This window comes from Myotis yumanensis, unplaced genomic scaffold (assembly GCF_028538775.1).
Source record: "Myotis yumanensis isolate MYYU_CA2020_CCGP unplaced genomic scaffold, mMyoYum1.0.hap1 SCAF_15, whole genome shotgun sequence".
Lineage (NCBI taxonomy): Eukaryota > Metazoa > Chordata > Mammalia > Chiroptera > Vespertilionidae > Myotis > Myotis yumanensis.
In genome coordinates, this window is record NW_027223766.1 from 17274474 (window position 1) to 17292532 (window position 18059).

An 18059-nucleotide genomic window follows, 5' to 3' on the forward strand; every position below is an offset into this window, starting at 1 on the left:
ACCACAAGGGAGGCTGGACACACTGGCGTGAGGTTCACAGGCAGGTGGGGGAACATGTCGTTGAGGGATCAGGAAAGCTTTCATGAACCTTGGAAGACAGGGAGAATGTCAGTAGGCGGAGGGAGTGGTGGGAGAGCAAAGTCAAGCTCAGACTGCGCAGATGTGTTTGAAAGTGCTGAATACGTGCATTGTGGTTGGTGGGTGGATATTCGTGGCCGAGGCCTGGGAGATGAGGTTCAGAAGGTGAGGTAGGACCATATGGTGTGTGGAGAGCTGGAGTTCTGGCCTGTAATGGAAGTCATCCCTAACGGGTGGTGGGGAGGTCTGAGCGGACCTCAGCAACCCTCCTCTGCACAGATGACTTATGGAGAGGAAGGAGTGGAATGGAAGGAGGGGGTCCAGGCAGAAAGCTATGGACACAGCCCAAGTGAGAGGTGATGATGGTTTTGACGAGTAGAGAAGGAAAGGACAGAAGCCTCTAAACTGGTCTCCCTCTTCTATCCTGGCCCCTTTCCGTTGCCTTCAACTCAACAGCCAGGAGGATCCTGTTAAAATACCACTCCTCTGCTCAAAGCCTCTGTGGTCTCCCACGCCCCTCACAGAAAAGTTCCTTCCCGATGCCACCTACTGGGGCTATGACCTGATCCCTGGTTACCTGTTTGGCCCCATCTCTCTCTTGCAGTCCCATTTGTTTATTGGGCTCCAACCACATTGAGGAATAGTCCTTAGACGCGCCAGGCATCTTCTCACTCAGGGCCTTTGCACCTGCCGCTCCTGTGCTGGGAAGCTCTTCCCTCAGTCCCCTCACACCTTCGGGATGTAACTCAGAGGGTCCCTTTTCAGGGAGGCCTCGCTTAGCCATCCTATCTAAAAATCTCCACTCTCCTCTCCAAACTCCTATCGCCTTTCCTCCTCTATTGCCTCAACAGTCATCACTATCTAATATACTGTGTATTTTACTTATTTATGTTATTATCTCTGCAATGAGAAAGGAAGTTTAATGAAGGAAAGGAATTTTTAAAAAAATATATTTTATTGATTTTTTTACAGAGAGGAAGGGAGAGGGATAGAGAGTTAGAAACATCGATGAGAGAGAAACATCAATCAGCTGCCTCCTGCACACTTCCCACTGGGGATGTGCCCACAACCAAGGTACGTGCCCTTGACCGGAATCAAACCTGGGACGCTTGAGTCCGAAGACCGATGCTCTATCGCTGAGCCAAACCGGTTAGGGCAGGAAAGGAATTTTTTTTGTTCATCATGTTCCCTGATGAATTTACACCCCCTGGTAGATACTCTATATATTTGAGGAATGAATTATTGAATGATGAGTGTTAGGTCCACGCCGACAGGAGCCAGGTCAAGAGACGCTGTGAGAGTTTTTAAGAGATGTTATTACATTCTCGCACAGCAGGCTGAGACCAGTATATCAGTATCAGCGCTGAGGGAGTGTTTATGTTCTCTTATACAGGGACTGGGTCAGGGTTGCACCAGCCAGTCGGGGGGAGCTGAACAACAGGACATCCTTGGAAGATAGCAGGATGTCTGATGGGTGCACAACTCAGGCAGAAGGGAACGCCCAAGTCAGTTGGGGAGTGTATCTTAAATTCTGCAGGTGCAGGCCGTTTACTTCAAGCTATGAAAAAAAACACTATAAAAATAAAAGGGTAATATGCTAATTAGACCAGATGTCTTCTGGATGTCATTCTGGACATCCTTCCTGACGAAACTGGGGCCAGAGGGAAGCAACCTGGGTCCTGGGTGCCTGCTGGCGGCCAGAGGAGGAAAGCCCGGGTCCCGGGTGACAGAAGGAAGCTGGTGCCGGCAGCCGGGGGAAGGAAGGCCTACTCTTGTATGAATTTTCGTGCATCAGGCTTCTAGTAGCAATATATTTCAGAAAACATGTCCACACAGGAGAGGCCAGAGGGAGTGCATCCTAACAATGAGGAAGGAAGGAAGAGATTGTGTCTGTAGGATGTGGCAACTGATACGGGAATGATGGGGAGGGAGGTGCCAAGGGTGGTTTCAGGGTTTTAACCTCAGTTCGTGGGGAGAGGAACTAGTTGAGAGGGGCAGAAGGAATCAGTTCTCAATCGGAGTTACCCAAGAACATTGGAACTATTGCATGTGGCTCAGCACTTAAAAACTAGCATGGTATGGACTATGCTGGGTTCAATCCTTGATTCAGCGAAGAGGGATGGCCAAGAGCCTCGTGCCTTTAGCCCTCTTGCAAAGTTCCTTTGCCGAATTGTACTTCAGTTTTATGTTTGCAGCTTCTGTGAAAGTTGGTGCTTGAATTTCCCAGTTTGCCATAGAAGCATGGCTCAGTGCCCCCCGTATAAAACCCTATTGCTTGAGAACAGTGGTTCTTCAGCTTAACCTGCGGACACACCATTCGGGCTTCTTCAAACCCAGAGTGTCCCATCCAGGTGGCCTGGGGTGGAGCCTGAGAACATGCATGTTTAGCAGGTTCCCAAGTGATACCGGCACTGGTGCTCCAGAGACCACACTGTGAGAATCACTGCCCTAGAACGTGGCAAAGCTTTGTTTTCCATGAAGAAGTCAGAGTGTTTCTGCTAATGAGGAGACGGCCTTTTGCTTTGGAGTCAAATTGGAAGCCCAGGGAGGGTCTGATAGACAAGTTCAGTTCTTTTCTCTGGTTTTGATGTTCTGCTCTACTTACACCTTATTTACCTCTGATGCTTTGTTTCATTTCCTTTTTACATTTATGTGTATGTGCACATGTTTTCTTGTGAGAGGCTAAACCTTTAGATTTGGACCTACAGCTTATGAGGGAAAAGGTAAATGGTAACAGGCCTGGCAAAGAATTCCTAAGAAAAGAAAGCACTTCCTTTATACTCAGTGCGAATGGACTGTGGGTTTGCTCGTTGGATGGCACCTACCTGGGAAGATATATAGAAATACTCATCAGTGCTGGATTTAAGGGCGCAGATTACTGTGGCCAGCAACCACCAATGATGGATTTGGGGCCCCAGTGGCTTCCCTTTCTGTTCATTGTCTGCAGGTAAGTATCTCAGGAGCTCCCCCGCAGCAGGAAAGGCCTTGGCCCACGTGTTGTGGATGGGCAGGAGAAATTGGCATGCTTTCATGGGGAGCCCAGGGCACCATTAGTTTCAAAGAAAATGAGCAAGAATGAAATGGATGAAGAGAGAATGGACAGGACAGTTGGGTCCTATTTGGCCATGTTATGTATGAAGAGCCACTTTGGTTTTGCTTTTACAGAAAGATGAGACTGAAAATAGTTTGATGCTTCTGGGTAATGGGCATCAGAAAGTCGCATCTGGGATATGCCCATGAAACGCGCGGGGTGGCGCAAGACCCACAGACCATCCGGGGAGTTGTGGAGGTGTCCACTGCATGGGGATGGTATGTTTCCACCTGCTCACCGATGCCCCAGAAGGCTTAAAAGTATACAAGTAGTAAAAACTTAAAGATCTGAGGTAAAGGAAAAATTAAATACTCATGTTGAGTGCTTATGAAAGAAGGGGATCAAGGGATTTCGTGGAGAGGTGATAATGGAATTGGTTTTAGAATTAGAATTTGAATTTATGGAGGAGACTGAATGACATCAGGGAAAGGTCAGTGTCACTGCCCTGGCTGGTTTGGCTCAGTGGATAGAGCGCTGGCCTCGGGGCTGAAGGGTCCCTGGTTTGATTCTGGTCAAGGGCACATGCCTGGGTTGCGGGCTTGATCCCCAGTAGGGGGCATGCAGGAGACAGCCAATCAATGATTCTCTCGTCATTGATGTTTCTATCTCTCTCCCTCTCCCTTCCCCTCTGAATATATATATATATATATATATATATATATATATATATATATATAGAAGGTCAGTGTCATTGAAAGAAGAATTTATTACTTACACTAGAGGCCTGATGCATGGAATTTGTGCAAGAGTAGGCCTTCCTTCCCCTGGCTGCCTGGACCCAGGCTTCCCTCACAGCCCCGGCTTCATCCGGAAGGTCGTCTGGAAGGACGTCCAGTCTAATTAGCACATTATGCTTTTATTATTATAAATTATTACTTACAAGAGAAGGGTCATGCCATGCCATGCAGGGCCACAGGGAAGCACTGGGTGTGGTTGGGAAACAAAAGACAGGAGTTGGGGAGAAGCCAGGGCCACCGCCTTTATTGAGGTGTCCATGGGAAGACAAGGCAGGGCAGAGTGAATAATCCAGTGGGCTCTGGGCTGCAGGGTGTCTCTAGTTGTCTGGGACCTGGCCCTGGGTGATTTAGGGCAGGGGAAATACTGGCTGGGTGTGTGTGAGTTAGACAAGTTGGTGATTGGGACTATGTGTTCCCAGCAGAGCCCTGGCTATTTCTGATAATTGGTAGTTCATTTCTTTCTAGTCAGCAAGATTTTTATGTCAAAACATTGTGAAATACAGAAAAACCCCCATATAATTTTATTATATGATTAATATCATAACTTAGGTGTTACAGCCACTGTGGACTCCCACCCGGCCTAACTGCTATAATTATCGTATGGTGTTCCCTCCTCTCCATCTCACCTTCCCTCTTCCCCCACTCGAGGCTGAGCCCTTGGGTCTTGCCCATGTGCTTTGCAAAGCACCTGTCTTCTGACCATATCATACTATTTTATAATTTGTCAACCTTTTATATAACAAGGACCCCCACTCTTGGTGTTTCCATTTTTACTATTGGTCTTTTTGTGCCCAGTATGAATTCTATGTCATGTTTGACTTAGTCCAGTTAAGCCACTTTTATGTGCTTGTTCAAGTGACACTTCCCTCACATTTTACTTTTATTTAAGAAATTGGCATTATGTAAGACTTTTAGGAAGGGAAGAGACTGGCTCCCAAATATCATTCTAATTATTGAGCTAGATGGCTGGCAATACCTATCCTAAGAAAGCTTCTCTATTTCTTTGTTTCTTTTTCTCTTTCACAAATATCTTTACTGAGCAACTGCTATAGAAATGAAGAACCCAGGATACATATATGAAAAGTCCTTGTCCTTAAAGGGAGGTTGAAGGGAAAATAGGCATAATCCTATATAATAAAACCCTCATATGCAAATCGACCGAACAGTGGAATGACCGGTCCCTATAATGTGCACTGACCACCAGGGGGTAGATGCTCAACGCAGGAGCTGCCCCCTGGTGGTCAGGGCGCTTCCCCTGTGGGAGTGTTGCTCAGCCAGAAGCTGGGCTCACGGCTGGTGAGCTCAGCGGCGACAGGCAGTCATCCCCCTAGAGGTTCCAGACTGCGAGAGGGTGTAGGTTGGTCTGAGGGACAGCCCCCCTACCCCCCTCCGCAGTGCACCAATGTCATGCACTGGGCCGCTAGTAAAATATAAGTGGAGAAGTGCATCCTAAGGAAGGTTGAAAGAAGAGGAGGAAGGAGTTTCTAAGTTAGCTGCCTGCATCAGAGACGACTTCTCTTGGAGCAGGGATGGGGAACATCCAGCCTGTGGGCCGTGTAAGGCCTGAGACATCATTTGGTCTGGCCCTGCCAAAGCATTAGGGGGAGTTAATTGAATGTTTGACCAAATATGGCAGGCTAACTTTTGAGCTGATAATTGTGTATAGCCTGTGAGTGATGTTACAAGTATCCAAATGGCCCTTGACAGAAAAAAGGTTCCCCACCCCTGTCTTGGAGGCTGACACGGTGCTGCATCCCTTTAGAATTGGAGTTTTTGGGGGGTTGTTCATAGCATATAAAAGTAATGTAAGCTCCTGGTAGAAAATTTGAAAGTAGGTAAAAGTATATTTACATTCAATAAGGCTAAATTCCAACCTCATTCCTGAACATAAATGCTTACATTTATTTACAATGAAAATGTATGTTTTGAAACTAGATAGAGGTGGTGGTCACACATCATGGTGACTAAACTAAAAGCCTGGAGGTTTTAGTGTCAGCTTGCCCTTAGGGTAGGATGTCTTAGCTTTCAGTGATCACTGTCAAGATTTCATCTCTCCTTCATCCTGTGTTTTGCTGCATCTTTGATTTTACAATGACACAGTTGTAAGTGACACCAAGAAACTTATCTAATCATGTCTTGCAGCATAAAAAAGAGGTATCTGGCTGCAAATGGATGGATTTAGCAACCTCTTTGCTGACTTAGGTTTTAGAACTTTGTGTTTCTGAAATAATTTTGGATTTACGTAAAAGCCACAGAAGCAGCACGCAGAATGCCTGTGTACCCTCCACCCCAAATTCCCCAATTGCTGACATTTTGACCCACCTGAGAAATTGAAGACATGATGCTCTACTGCCCGCTAATACTCTCATGTGTGTTTCCTCAGTACAAGGACATGCTCCTGTGTGACCACAGGGCAGCCAGCAAAGTCAGGAAGTTCACATCGATCCCAGGTTATCACTCAGACCACAGGTCCCATTCAGATGTCGCCCATTATCCCAACTGCCCTTTATGTCCAAGGTCCAATCCAAAAGTACAAGTTTTAGTGTCTTTTTCATCTCTGTTATTCTGGATATGTTCCTCATCTTTTTTTTTGTCTTTTATGACCTTTATCTTTTTAAAAAGCACAAGGCAATAACTTTATAGATATTGTTCAACTTGGCTTTAATGACGTCACCCCCTAATTTAATGCCCTTTCGTAGACATACCACTGAAACGGTGCTGTGCTCAGCACCCTGTGACAGAGGCCACACAGTGCGACCTCGCCTTGTAACCAGTTAGGTGAACTTCCATCGCTTGGATGAGAATGTATCTGCCTGGTTTCTCCACTGTAGAGTGGGTAGTAAATCACAACGATAAAGCGGTAAATAATTTATAGGTACTTTGTGTGCTGTCAGTTCTCATTATTCGCAGAAGTTGTGTTCTGTAGAGTCACCGCGAGCACTGATGTAGCCAAGACTGAAGCATGGCTCCAGGGGAGACACAGGGCTGGAGTCCTGCCACAACATCGCGGCCAACCCACCAACCCGCAACCTTGCTTGACATGTGTTTCTGTTCAGCGACACCTTATGGAATATACATTGTTGATTCATTCACATTGAACCCGTGGCCAGCAGCACTGTACCTCCTGCCTGAGAGAAGCTTGTCTAACACACGCACTTTCTCTGGGAGGCCTGCCCCAGCCTCTTGCTCTTAGAAACACTACGCAGCACTTTAGCCCTATGCTTGGGGGTGGCAGGGCATTTTAAACAATGAAATGACCAAAAGCACAAAAATGCAAAAAATGTAACAATGTATTGTGGAAAGGACGCTTGTCTACAGTGTGAGAGCTGAAACAAGAGGGCCTTGTGCAACCTCAGCCAAGAATGTGCATCCCGCGACTCCCAAGTTTTGCTGTTTTGTGCATGTCCTCGATTGGCCATGTGCCGCAAGTATTGATGTTATGGTTACAGATACAGTCTAGCGAGCAGGTGAATTTGCAAATACTGAATCTGCAAATAATGAGGATTGACTGGATCTTGTTCCTGTTAAACTCTAACTTACCATTTTTAGCATCAGTTGAGCTCAAATTGTTTCACATTTGGCCACTGGGAATCCTTCATGCTATCTTTCGGAAATGTCCCCATCATTTTTTGAGCAGTTCTTTACTTTCTTGTTCAGCAAGATTTTCCAGCCTCATCTTGCATTTTCTCTGCCCCAGCTCTGAGGTTAGACTATTCTCCAAGAAGGTCAATGTCATTTTAGTGGAAAATGACATTGAGAAACCAACTGAGTGCTAAGTAGGCTCATTGCTACTAGGGTGTCATTATATCTAAACCCTGTTAATACACAGAGTTAGTAAATGCATACACAGGGTGGGGCAAAAGTAAGTTTATAGTTGTTTATATGGAAAATAATACAATAATTAATAATAATATAAGATAAACTGTGTTTCACATATTCATAACTGTAAACCTACTTTTGCCTCACTCTGAGGGTACACATACACGTACACACTATTTATTATTTATCATCAATCAATTATCATATATATATATATATTCTCATGAATTCATACCAATACTTCCAGTTCCAATCTTATACCTGTCTCCTTTCTGTATTTGTACTTACTTTCTCTGGCAGTTAAGAAACCAATTCCCATTATTCTCAATGTCTAGACTTATTTGCTCACTCCCTCTGTGTCCAGCCCCACGAGCCAAAGACACAACCCTGGGTACCTGCAAGGCATGGGCTGAAAGTTAAGGGGAAGGAGGAAGGTGAAAGAATAAAGGAAAATAACATAAAGTTGTTGAAAGTCTGAACTTTGGATAAATTCTTCTTAAATAATAGCAGACTTTTTTTTTTTTTTAATGAAAGAGAAGGGAGAAACATCACATGTATTTTTAGTTACCTTTGAAATTAGAAGGTTACTTTAGCATACCAAATGGGCATAAAAGAAAAACCAGTTTGATATAAATAGTATCTTTTAAAATATTCATGTGATTCATGTTATCTTCTTGGATTAAAATAATTTACATTTTTCCCCCAGATGTTTCAGATGTAACACATTGGCTTTTTAATATAACAGCCGAATCTTTAAATGTTGATATGAAATCTTAACTTTCTAATTTTTAAAATTTGGATATGACATTTTGATTTGCAGTGTTTATAAGAGAACATTGGTCAATTTTATGAAGTACTTTGATTATATATTTTTTCTGGTGTGTTTTTCCATGTTAAAAAATTAAGTTTGCATCTTAATTTTCTCTTTAAAATGTTCATTTAAACTTTAACCTAAATTAAGCTACAGAATATACAAATTAATTTACAGTTAAAAATGATAATAGTGAATAGTCTTGCCTTCTGAAGTTTCAAATTCCTGTGAATAGCCTATAAATTATAGCTTTAACAACAGTTGCTGCTTAATTTTTATGAACTGATTGTATGTCATAGCGTAAAATCACTGTTCTGATCACTGAGGTGACTGACTGTATAATAATGCAGATGACCTTTTCCTTGAAGGAATGTAAACATTACATGAGTGTGAGTTAATTCACATGATAAACATGCCAAAAATACAAAGCTATACATACAAAAATTTCCTTTTATTCTTCTTTACGAATTTTCCATTCACAGAATATCTTGGTGTTATATATATTGAGATGTATACATTTGACTATATATAAATATATTTTTGTTTTTACATAAATATTATATATAAATATACTATATATGATGTATGATATATAAAATATAAATATATGCAAATACAATTAAATGTAATATAAACATATTATATTTATATATATAATATGTTTATATTACATTTAATTATATTCATATATATAAATATATGAATATATGACATTATATATTTACATACACGTATATTTCTGCAGCAGCTGGCTTTATTCATTAATAAAAATATTGATTGGAGTTCCTTTTATGCCAGTACGTGCAGCTTATCTCAGGTGTAATTACTGCATAGTATTTTATTATATGGCTGGTGCCATAATTTAAACACTTCCCATTAATGGACATTAAGGTGTTTTTTCCTAAAATTTTGCTGTTATAAGCAGTGAATGCCAACATGAAAACACTTGCACATGCATCTTGAGGCACATATTGGGCAAGTCCTGGGAAATGCATGCCTACAGTCGAGGAGTGGACTTCTGTCTTCCTTGCGAGGCAGCTGGGCAGGTGGCGAGCCCCCAGCTCTGGGCTGTCCTGCTCCTTTGGAGATTTCTCTTTGTTCCAAAGTCCCTGGTTTGTCTGACCTGGTAGCCTTACCCCACGTGCCCTTGCAGCTGCATTATTTCCTGAGGCTGGGAGATGGCACCCAGATGTCATTTTCTCAGGGAAGTTTCAGTTGGGTGAAGTGAAAACTGTAATTTAGGATGATGTTGCAGGTACTTTACACAGTTAGTAGACTTTGGAGTCGTAACAAAGAATGGCATAGTTTTCATAAACTAAAAAATTGCAAATAATTTACTTTAAACCATTTTTGAAACAGGCATCATAGGTTGGATACTTCTTATAAGGATATTTGGATATGGGCATGTTTTAAAAATACGTTATTAAATTTCTTTATCTTTTTTGAAAGTTAAAAAAAATCCAAACCCAAATCTATTTACTAAAGGAGATAATTTCTAATCGGTCATCAGGTTTTTCTAGTTTTATTCTTTAATATTCTCAAGTATTGCTGAATGGCTATTTCCAGTTCATTTCAAAAACAATTCAGTTTTATTTTCTTCTCCATCCCTTGTTTATAACATTCATTTGTCATTTTTGTCATTTTGTAGACCTACCAAGAGCAGCTGTCAGGATCTTAAGCAACATGACATTCCTTTTTGTGAGTTTGTCATACACAGCTGAGAGTGCCATTGTAACTGCTTTCATTACCTTCATTCCCAAGTTCATCGAGTCACAGTTTGGTATTCCGGCTTCCAATGCCAGCATCTACACTGGTAAGGCACCGCCGTGACAGCGCCTTCAAAACATGATAATCCTTGACCACTAAACTGAAATGCAATGAGTGAAGAGAACTAACATTCATTCTAACATCAAAGTGTTAAGTTCATTAACAGATACCTTCCCCCCAGATTTCGGGAGGAGGAAAGCTTTGAATTTTTTTTTTTTTAATAATAATTGAAATTGTATTGCTGTGTGACTTTACCAACTGTGTTTTGGAAAGGGAGACCTTTGCATTGATTTATGTTTTTATTGTTCTGAGTTAGAAAGAATGAACTAGGCAATGGCATTCACATGTACATCTGTATAAATCTTTTTATGGGTTGGCATGAGTCTTAAAGTGTTAGGGTTTTGAATGCTGATAATTTGAAATATAGATCAGTTCTATGGTATCAGGATTTTCCTTTCATAAATGTTGACAGATTTTAATCGAATTATTGGAGATGCTTGAATTTAGAAAGAAAATCTATGAATTTTGCTTTAGAAATTATTTCATGTAGAGGGAAAATGATTTTTTGGAGACTTTGATACATGTACCTTAGTGCTCAACTCTCAGAAAATTGGGTGCTCAGAAATGTGGGAACGTGACTTCTCAAATATTGGGGGAATTTCCAGTGTATTATATCATAGGATATTCTGGATATTTTCTTAGTGGTTTCAAAGATGGTCAAATGGTTCAATATATTAAGAAAAGTATATTTAAACAGTTAAGTGGATAATGGCTGTCCCTCCCACTCTCTTAATGTCCTCATCCAAATCCAACAAGCATCGATTATCTGAAAATTAACAGGACACGTTATATTATGGTCGAAAGAAAACACTGACTTGGAATATTTGGGTAATCACTTTGTTCTCTCTTTCACTTTGCATATAAAGACATACATAAGTGGATTGCAGGTCCATGTTAGGATTTTTTTTTATAAGGAGTACACTGATATGGACCATACTTGTGACATAAAAATATTATATTTTCTCTTGCTTTTCAAAAACCTGTCCTTACCTTATTTTAAGGTAAAATGGACAGGTTACAGTTTGGTTGTCAGATAATCTTAACCTCCCACTTCTAGTCTGATTCTTACACTAACCTTTTGTTGAGCAACAGTTCTTCCATAGGGAAACCGAGAGTTGGCTTGTAGCTCCATTTGAAGCCACATCGCCGTTATGTGTAGCTTCAAGTATTTCCCAAATTTAGAAGTATTACTGGAGAGAAGGTTTAGAGCCAAATAAATGTGCAACTACATATAACAGCTACGTGGCTTTAAATCAAGCTACAAGCCAACTCTTGGTTTTCCGATCTGCTCTAGAACCTAGAGCACGACTGGGCTCAGATTGTCATCACACTGGGAGCACCTGAGCTCTGGAGGGAGGTGGTGACACCAGGGTCTGATGAGGATGCCATCAAAACACCTTAACTGACCCCATTTGTTGTTGTTGTTTTAAAAAATATACTTTTATTGATTTCAAAGAGAAAGGGAGAGGGAAAGAGAAATAGAAACATCAGTGATGGGAATCATTGATTGGCTGCCTCCTGCACGCCTCCACTGGGGATGGAGCCCCCAACCCAGGCATGTGCCCTGACCAGGAATCAAACAGTGACCTCCTGGTTCCTAGATCGACGCTCAACCACTGAGCCACGCCGGCGGGGCTACCCCATTTGTTTTAATCTGTACAGCAGTGGGTCTGCGTTCACCCTGCACTCTTCCCTCTGTGGCCTTTCTGTGAAACTGTTTGGGCCCACCTTTATGATTGCAATGAAATATTATGAAGTTGATATTGGGAAAAGCCTGAAATGATGGGCAGAGCCCTGAAGGAGGAGTGGAAAAGTTTCACTAGGCTTTCTGACTTAAATCAAACTTTGTATTAGTCTAAGTTAGAGTGGTAATTCAAAGGCATTTTGTTAAATCCCACCAATTAAGAAAACTAATATATTTAAGTGAAGTCGTAAGGAGGGGGGCTGTTTTTGTCTTGGTCATAGGAGTAAAGCGACAGAAACTTCTGGGGCAGGAGATAGCCGGGGGCACTGGGGAGAAGTGTTCACACCCCTGTGCGTCACAAAGCGCTCGCTCGCTCTTTCTCTCAATTGCCCTAAACCTACTCACCAAATAACCAGCCTCCTGTTTGCCCAGTTAGCCAAGTGACTGCTATTTCTTTTGTGATTCTTTCCCTTCATTTACCAGTTTTAAAAACTTATATTATAGCAGATTTGTATAGTGACCAATACTCTAAAAAATATATAATGATGAACTCACAGCTATTTCTATGTGATGCGCTTTAATCTATTGCAGTCATCATTCTATTTGATGCTCCAGTTGTCCAGCCTTTGGCCACTGGGAGCCCCTTCATGTTAGCACCTGTGTCCTTCCCACTGCCTCAGCAATCTGTGTGGTTTCCGGTGTGACAAAAGTGACTCGTTTATCGTGTTTCCAGACCTGGGGCCAGTCATGTTTCTCAGGGAGCCCTGGTTCCTTTGAGAGAAAATGAGATTTGGAGATCCCCAAGTTGGACACTGGGGTGCTCACTGCTACGAGGTAGTCATTGATTCTAGGACTTTTGTTAATAAAAAGAGTAAACAAGTCTTGAGGTTACATTGATATTTCTGCTTCAAATTTAAGATTATAGGTTGCTCTTTGCTCTAATGCTGAAAATCTTTTTTTCCCTAATGACTTTAATATAACTACAGGTGTGTATATGTGTGTGTGTGTGCATGTGTGTGTGTGTGTGTGTGTGTTACTAATGATGAAATGTGAAATGCAGTTTTAGACTTGTTTGTGGTTCTTTTTGTCCAGTGGCTATCTCTTATGGATATGCAAAATACTGTGACCTAAACTTATTTGAAATAATTCTTCTCTGTTTGGGTTATGCCCACAACCTGATCTGATGTGGAGTTTATTTACTTTTATTTATTTTCATTTTTAGAGATTACTTTTATGTTTTTAAGCCAAATTTGTTTTTTTAAATTATGTAAGACGGTTTTATGATTTGAGAGTCAAAACCATCAGGCAAAGGACAGTCAGAGCGGCCTTGCTTTCATCCCGCTTCCCTCCAGTTCTCTCTTCTTCTACAGGCAGCGTTTTATTAGTTTATTCCTCTTATTTCTTTTTGAATATGCAAGTAAATATGTGTATTATGTATGTCATATATTTATATCCTACACATCAATATTTTATATTAGTACTTCGCCTACCTTACCCCAGAGCTGGCACACTGTCCCCTCTGTTCCACACTGGAGCAGCATCAGAGACCTTGCTGGTTTCTTCACAGACACACAGCACTCCATTGTGTATCACGGTCTCTTTGCTTGCCTACGGGTGGCCATTGGGTTGTGTTGTTTCTTTTGCTATAGTGACATTATATCTTGATCTGTAGAAGTCATTTTATACTAAATAGCCCATTTGCCTAATATACTTATTTCTTTTTAACAATTTAGTTTAATTGTCCAGCTTCCAGTTTGCCTGTCTCTTGGTAAAGAAGCTGATTCCAGACAGTGGAGGGAGACGGAGAGCTCGTGGATATATTTGTCATATAATACTCAGTTCCCCAGCCCCAAGGCCGAGCATTTACCATCAGATTGTTATAAAGATCAAAAGAAAGAATCTTGCTGGAAGCACTTTTGAAAAATCTATATTGCTTTTGGGAATTCAAATCAAATTAGAGACTTTCCTTCAGGACGAGCCTGCGCCGTGATGGTAAAAGCAGGTGACTTCCGTTGGCCTTGCACACCGAGCCTGGCACATGCAGCCCTGCCCGCAACGCTTCAGTGGAGGTCCTTCTCTGTCCAGTGCAGGGTTGATGCAACTGAGGGGTACAGGGCAGTTTTTACAAACTGTACACCCCAAACTCCGTAATACGGTCTCTAATGTATAGATTGAGCTGGACCTCAGAAACTGCTTACATTTTAGAATTTTTATTTCATTAAAGTAAGACATATAGTACAGTAGTTAAGAGGATCTGTTTTGGAGGGAGACACATCTTGTTGAAATTCTTGTTCTTCTTCTTCATCTGTCTGTCCATCCATCCATCCATCGTGCACAAATATTTTTAAAGCTTCTGCTATGAGCCTGGCACTGTGCATAATGAGAACACAGAGGGGTCCTATCCTCTGTGGACCCCAGTAGGCTGCTGTGTTCCTGAACAAGTTCATGAACTTCTCTGAGGGTTACAGGTCACGAGGATTAAATGATGGAACGTGTGTGTATGTTGGCACAGTGTTTGGGAAGAAGATCCTAATGACAATGGCAGTGTCCACTTTATGAGACACCCGGGAAAGGGAATCTAAGGCGGAAGAGTGAAGCCAGGACTCAGGACGTGTGGACACTTCCATGGGAAAGAATATCTGGGGGAAATGGAACTGAAGAGTCAGAAGAGAGAGAGCGTGGCTAACAGGAAGTGGGAAAATGAAAGAGAAGGCAGGAGACAGTTATGTGAAGGCAGGGCTGAGAGGTTATTTCCTCTGCACTGAAGGAGGCCTGGAGACTTAATGTAAATGGTAAAGGTGTCAGTGCTTTAAGAGTAACACGTTATACATGTGATTTCAGCTGAGTCAGTGTTGCATGAGAGTTAAATCTTTTTATCTCTGATTTACTTATTCTTCATTTATTTTTCAACCCCAAATATGTCTGTTTTTTACAACTCTTGGTGGGGGGGGGGGCATTTTAAGTGTTATAGCTTCATGTATTTGAAGCACGGTGCAGTGAAATGTCAGGTGACCAAATCTCTCAGTTAAAGGGCCTGTTTTTGTTTCACTCACCTTTGATGATGAATAGCACAGTCCTTGTGCCTGGGATTAGTTTCCCACGTGCGTGCATGTGCACAGGCACAAATGCACAGAAAAATAAAGTCAAACATCCCTCCTAAGGGGTTTCCAGGCTTAGAGGACATTCAGCCCCATTTTCTCCGGATTTCTGCATCTACATTCATTGCCCCTGGATGGTCGTAGATGTTCAGAATGGCCCAGAGGCTCCGGAGAGCCTTAGTCATCAAAAATACTGTATAGCGTTTAAAGAGCAGGTTTCATTTATGTCTAAAAGTGGAGTTGAGAAAGATTAGAGAGCTTTTCAAAAGGATGAAAACCCTGGGGGAAGAACGAAGTGTCAGGAGCAGCGTAGGAGCATTTCTGCTCCAGAGGGCACCAGGCCCGGGATAAGTCATCACCCAGGGAGCACCCGGAGAGCTGATGACCGGAGGAATGTAAACACTGCGCTTGCTGGCCTGCAGTCTCCTCTTTGGAATGAGGGATTGAATGAGAAGACCTTTCACCAAAGATCAACTAACAAGCATCCCATCATCCCCCTCCCCTTGCCAACCCCGAAAAGCCTTTGAATTTTGCGAGCAACTTGTTTCTAGGCATTGAAGTTAGTCATTGTCTCACCATTTTACTTTATATGTATGGAATACCTCTTCCTGGCATTTTAAATTTCATATATAGATTTTTTTCTCCTTTGGTGCATGTGATGGAATGAGGTTGAATTGTTCCGCTTTTTGCTTTTTTTGGAGGGAATATCAAGGAGCAAGGTAACTCGATGATTAAATATTTCCTTTGAGAACTCAGAAACTTTGTACTGAGCATGGTCCTATTTTAGCAGGTCCATACCCTACTTAAGTAAGGTGATCCCTAACTGTTTTGTAGTGAGCCAACATTTTATACGAGAAACATTATATATATCAGAGTCAGAAGGTCTGGGTTCAAGAGCTGCCTCTACCATGTAACCTGAGTGAGTTAACTAATTTCTCTGGCCTCAATTTTACCAGCTTTAAAATGGTGTGAAGTTTTAAAAAGTTACAAAGTAGTTATTAAGTGTAAAGAACAACATATATATGAATTATTAATGAGAATGACCCTGGCTTTCCTCCCTATTCATCAAATAGTTCATCCTCTAGTAAGACTAGAGGATCAGATTATTATTGAAAGAGATGAGGAAGGAGGAAAATAGGGGACGGAGTATAATATTATCCCAGACTTATAGGTGGGTAAATAAAGGACAGACGCTACTTGAAGGATCCATGGCCTCATGGGTAGTGGCATACTTGGACTAGAGACACACTGTTGTGACTCCCAGCTCATGACACCATCTGTCATTTCCTCAGAGATGTTTTCTCTTAGCCCATCAGTATCACATCCAGAGCTAATGAATACCTTGGCCCTTAAGTATGGCCAGGAGATGGTTATTACCACACTGGCAGAAAGTGCCTTACTCTTTTTGACTAAATAATGAAACATATGCTTAGACGTTATTAGATGTTGAGGTAATGTCCTTTTGCAACCTGAACCATCTCACGATGGACCACAGAAGATTTGCTTTGCTGCCAGGCTCAAATTCCCACTGTGGCCAGAAGGTAGAACATTTGGATTTGTTGCTGTTAGACCTGTTGGCTTTCAAGCTAGTAAATTTTTCAAGTCATTGTATTGGAAATTTTTCCTATATCTCTATTTAAAAAAATATTTTTATTTATTTCAGAGAGGAAGGGAAGGGGAGAAAGAGATAGAAACATCAATGATGCAAGAGAATCATTGACCGGCTGCCTCCTGTACACCCCACACTGGGAATTGAGTCTGTAACTCGGGCATGTGCCCTCACTGGGAATCGAACCTTGACCTCATGGTTCACAGGTCAATGCTCAACCCCTGAGCCATGCCAGCCAGGCCTATATCTCTCTTTGCAATTAAGATAAATATAACTTATGTTGGTTTTCTTATTAAGTAAATATTTAGAAACGTTATAGGTACATACTTCTCTAACCAATGCAAAAAACAATTTCTATATAATTGTTTTATATAGAGTAGTTCAACATTGTTTTGTAACATCTTCCTTAAATTTGTTCAAAATATCTTCCATATAAATATCAAAAGCTTTTGGAAATGCGATTGAGCTTGGTGGAATCATTCAATAATGAAGCAGAGTAGGACCCTGTGAAATGTCTATATCCTATATAAGATTTTCCAACAGAACATCTGTATTTATGACATTACAAGTTTCTCTTTGTTCCTGTTTCAGCCTTGCTCTCAGAGTTAGTTATTTACATAATCAATGGGTGGGTAGTTGTAGTTACAAGATATACAGATTTTTTATATGCTTATCAGCAAACTGTCAATTTGTACTTAAAACTTTTGTTTATTTGAATAGAGTCATTGACATTAACTTTGCTGAGCAAAGCATTCTGTACATGAATAAAAGATTTTTAGGGAGAACTAAAAATATTTAAGAAAACATATAAGTGGTTTCAAGTATTGCGGAAGCATCAGGTGCATTTTCAGTGCTGACAACCATAGATGTCACATTTGTCTTCAGATCAGATTTCTGAGAACCTTGGAACAAGGTGCCAGTGGAAATTGTGTGTTAATAGAAACTATCTGACCCTAGCTGGTTTGGTTCTATGGTTAGAGCATCAGCCCTCGGACTGAAGGATCCAGGGTTTGATTCCGGTCACAGGCACGTACCTGGGTTGCAGGCTTGATCCCCAGTCGGGGTGCATGCCGGAGGCAACCCATCAATGTGTCTCTCTCTCATTGATGTTTCTCTCTCTGTCTCTCTCCCTCCCTTCCACTCCCTTTACAAATCAATGGAAAAATATTCTTGAGTGAGGATTCACAACAACAACAACGCAATAAACTCTCTGCCCTGCCGAGAATGTGTCTCTATGCTGTGCGCTCTCAGCCTGTCTAGGGATACTGTGTCCATTCCCTGAATTCACCGAGTGATTCCTGAATG

General features: G+C 41.6%; 1 protein-coding gene across 1 annotated transcript in view; it reads left to right on the forward strand.

Annotated features, from left to right (window-relative positions):
* The window catches only part of SLCO5A1 (solute carrier organic anion transporter family member 5A1), a 102150-nt gene that overhangs the window by 52754 nt on the left and 31337 nt on the right, over positions 1–18059 (forward strand). The window contains exon 5 of the mRNA XM_070392198.1: positions 10185–10349. Coding sequence (XP_070248299.1) covers positions 10185–10349 — 165 coding nt within the window. The remainder of the gene's footprint in view (positions 1–10184; positions 10350–18059) is intronic.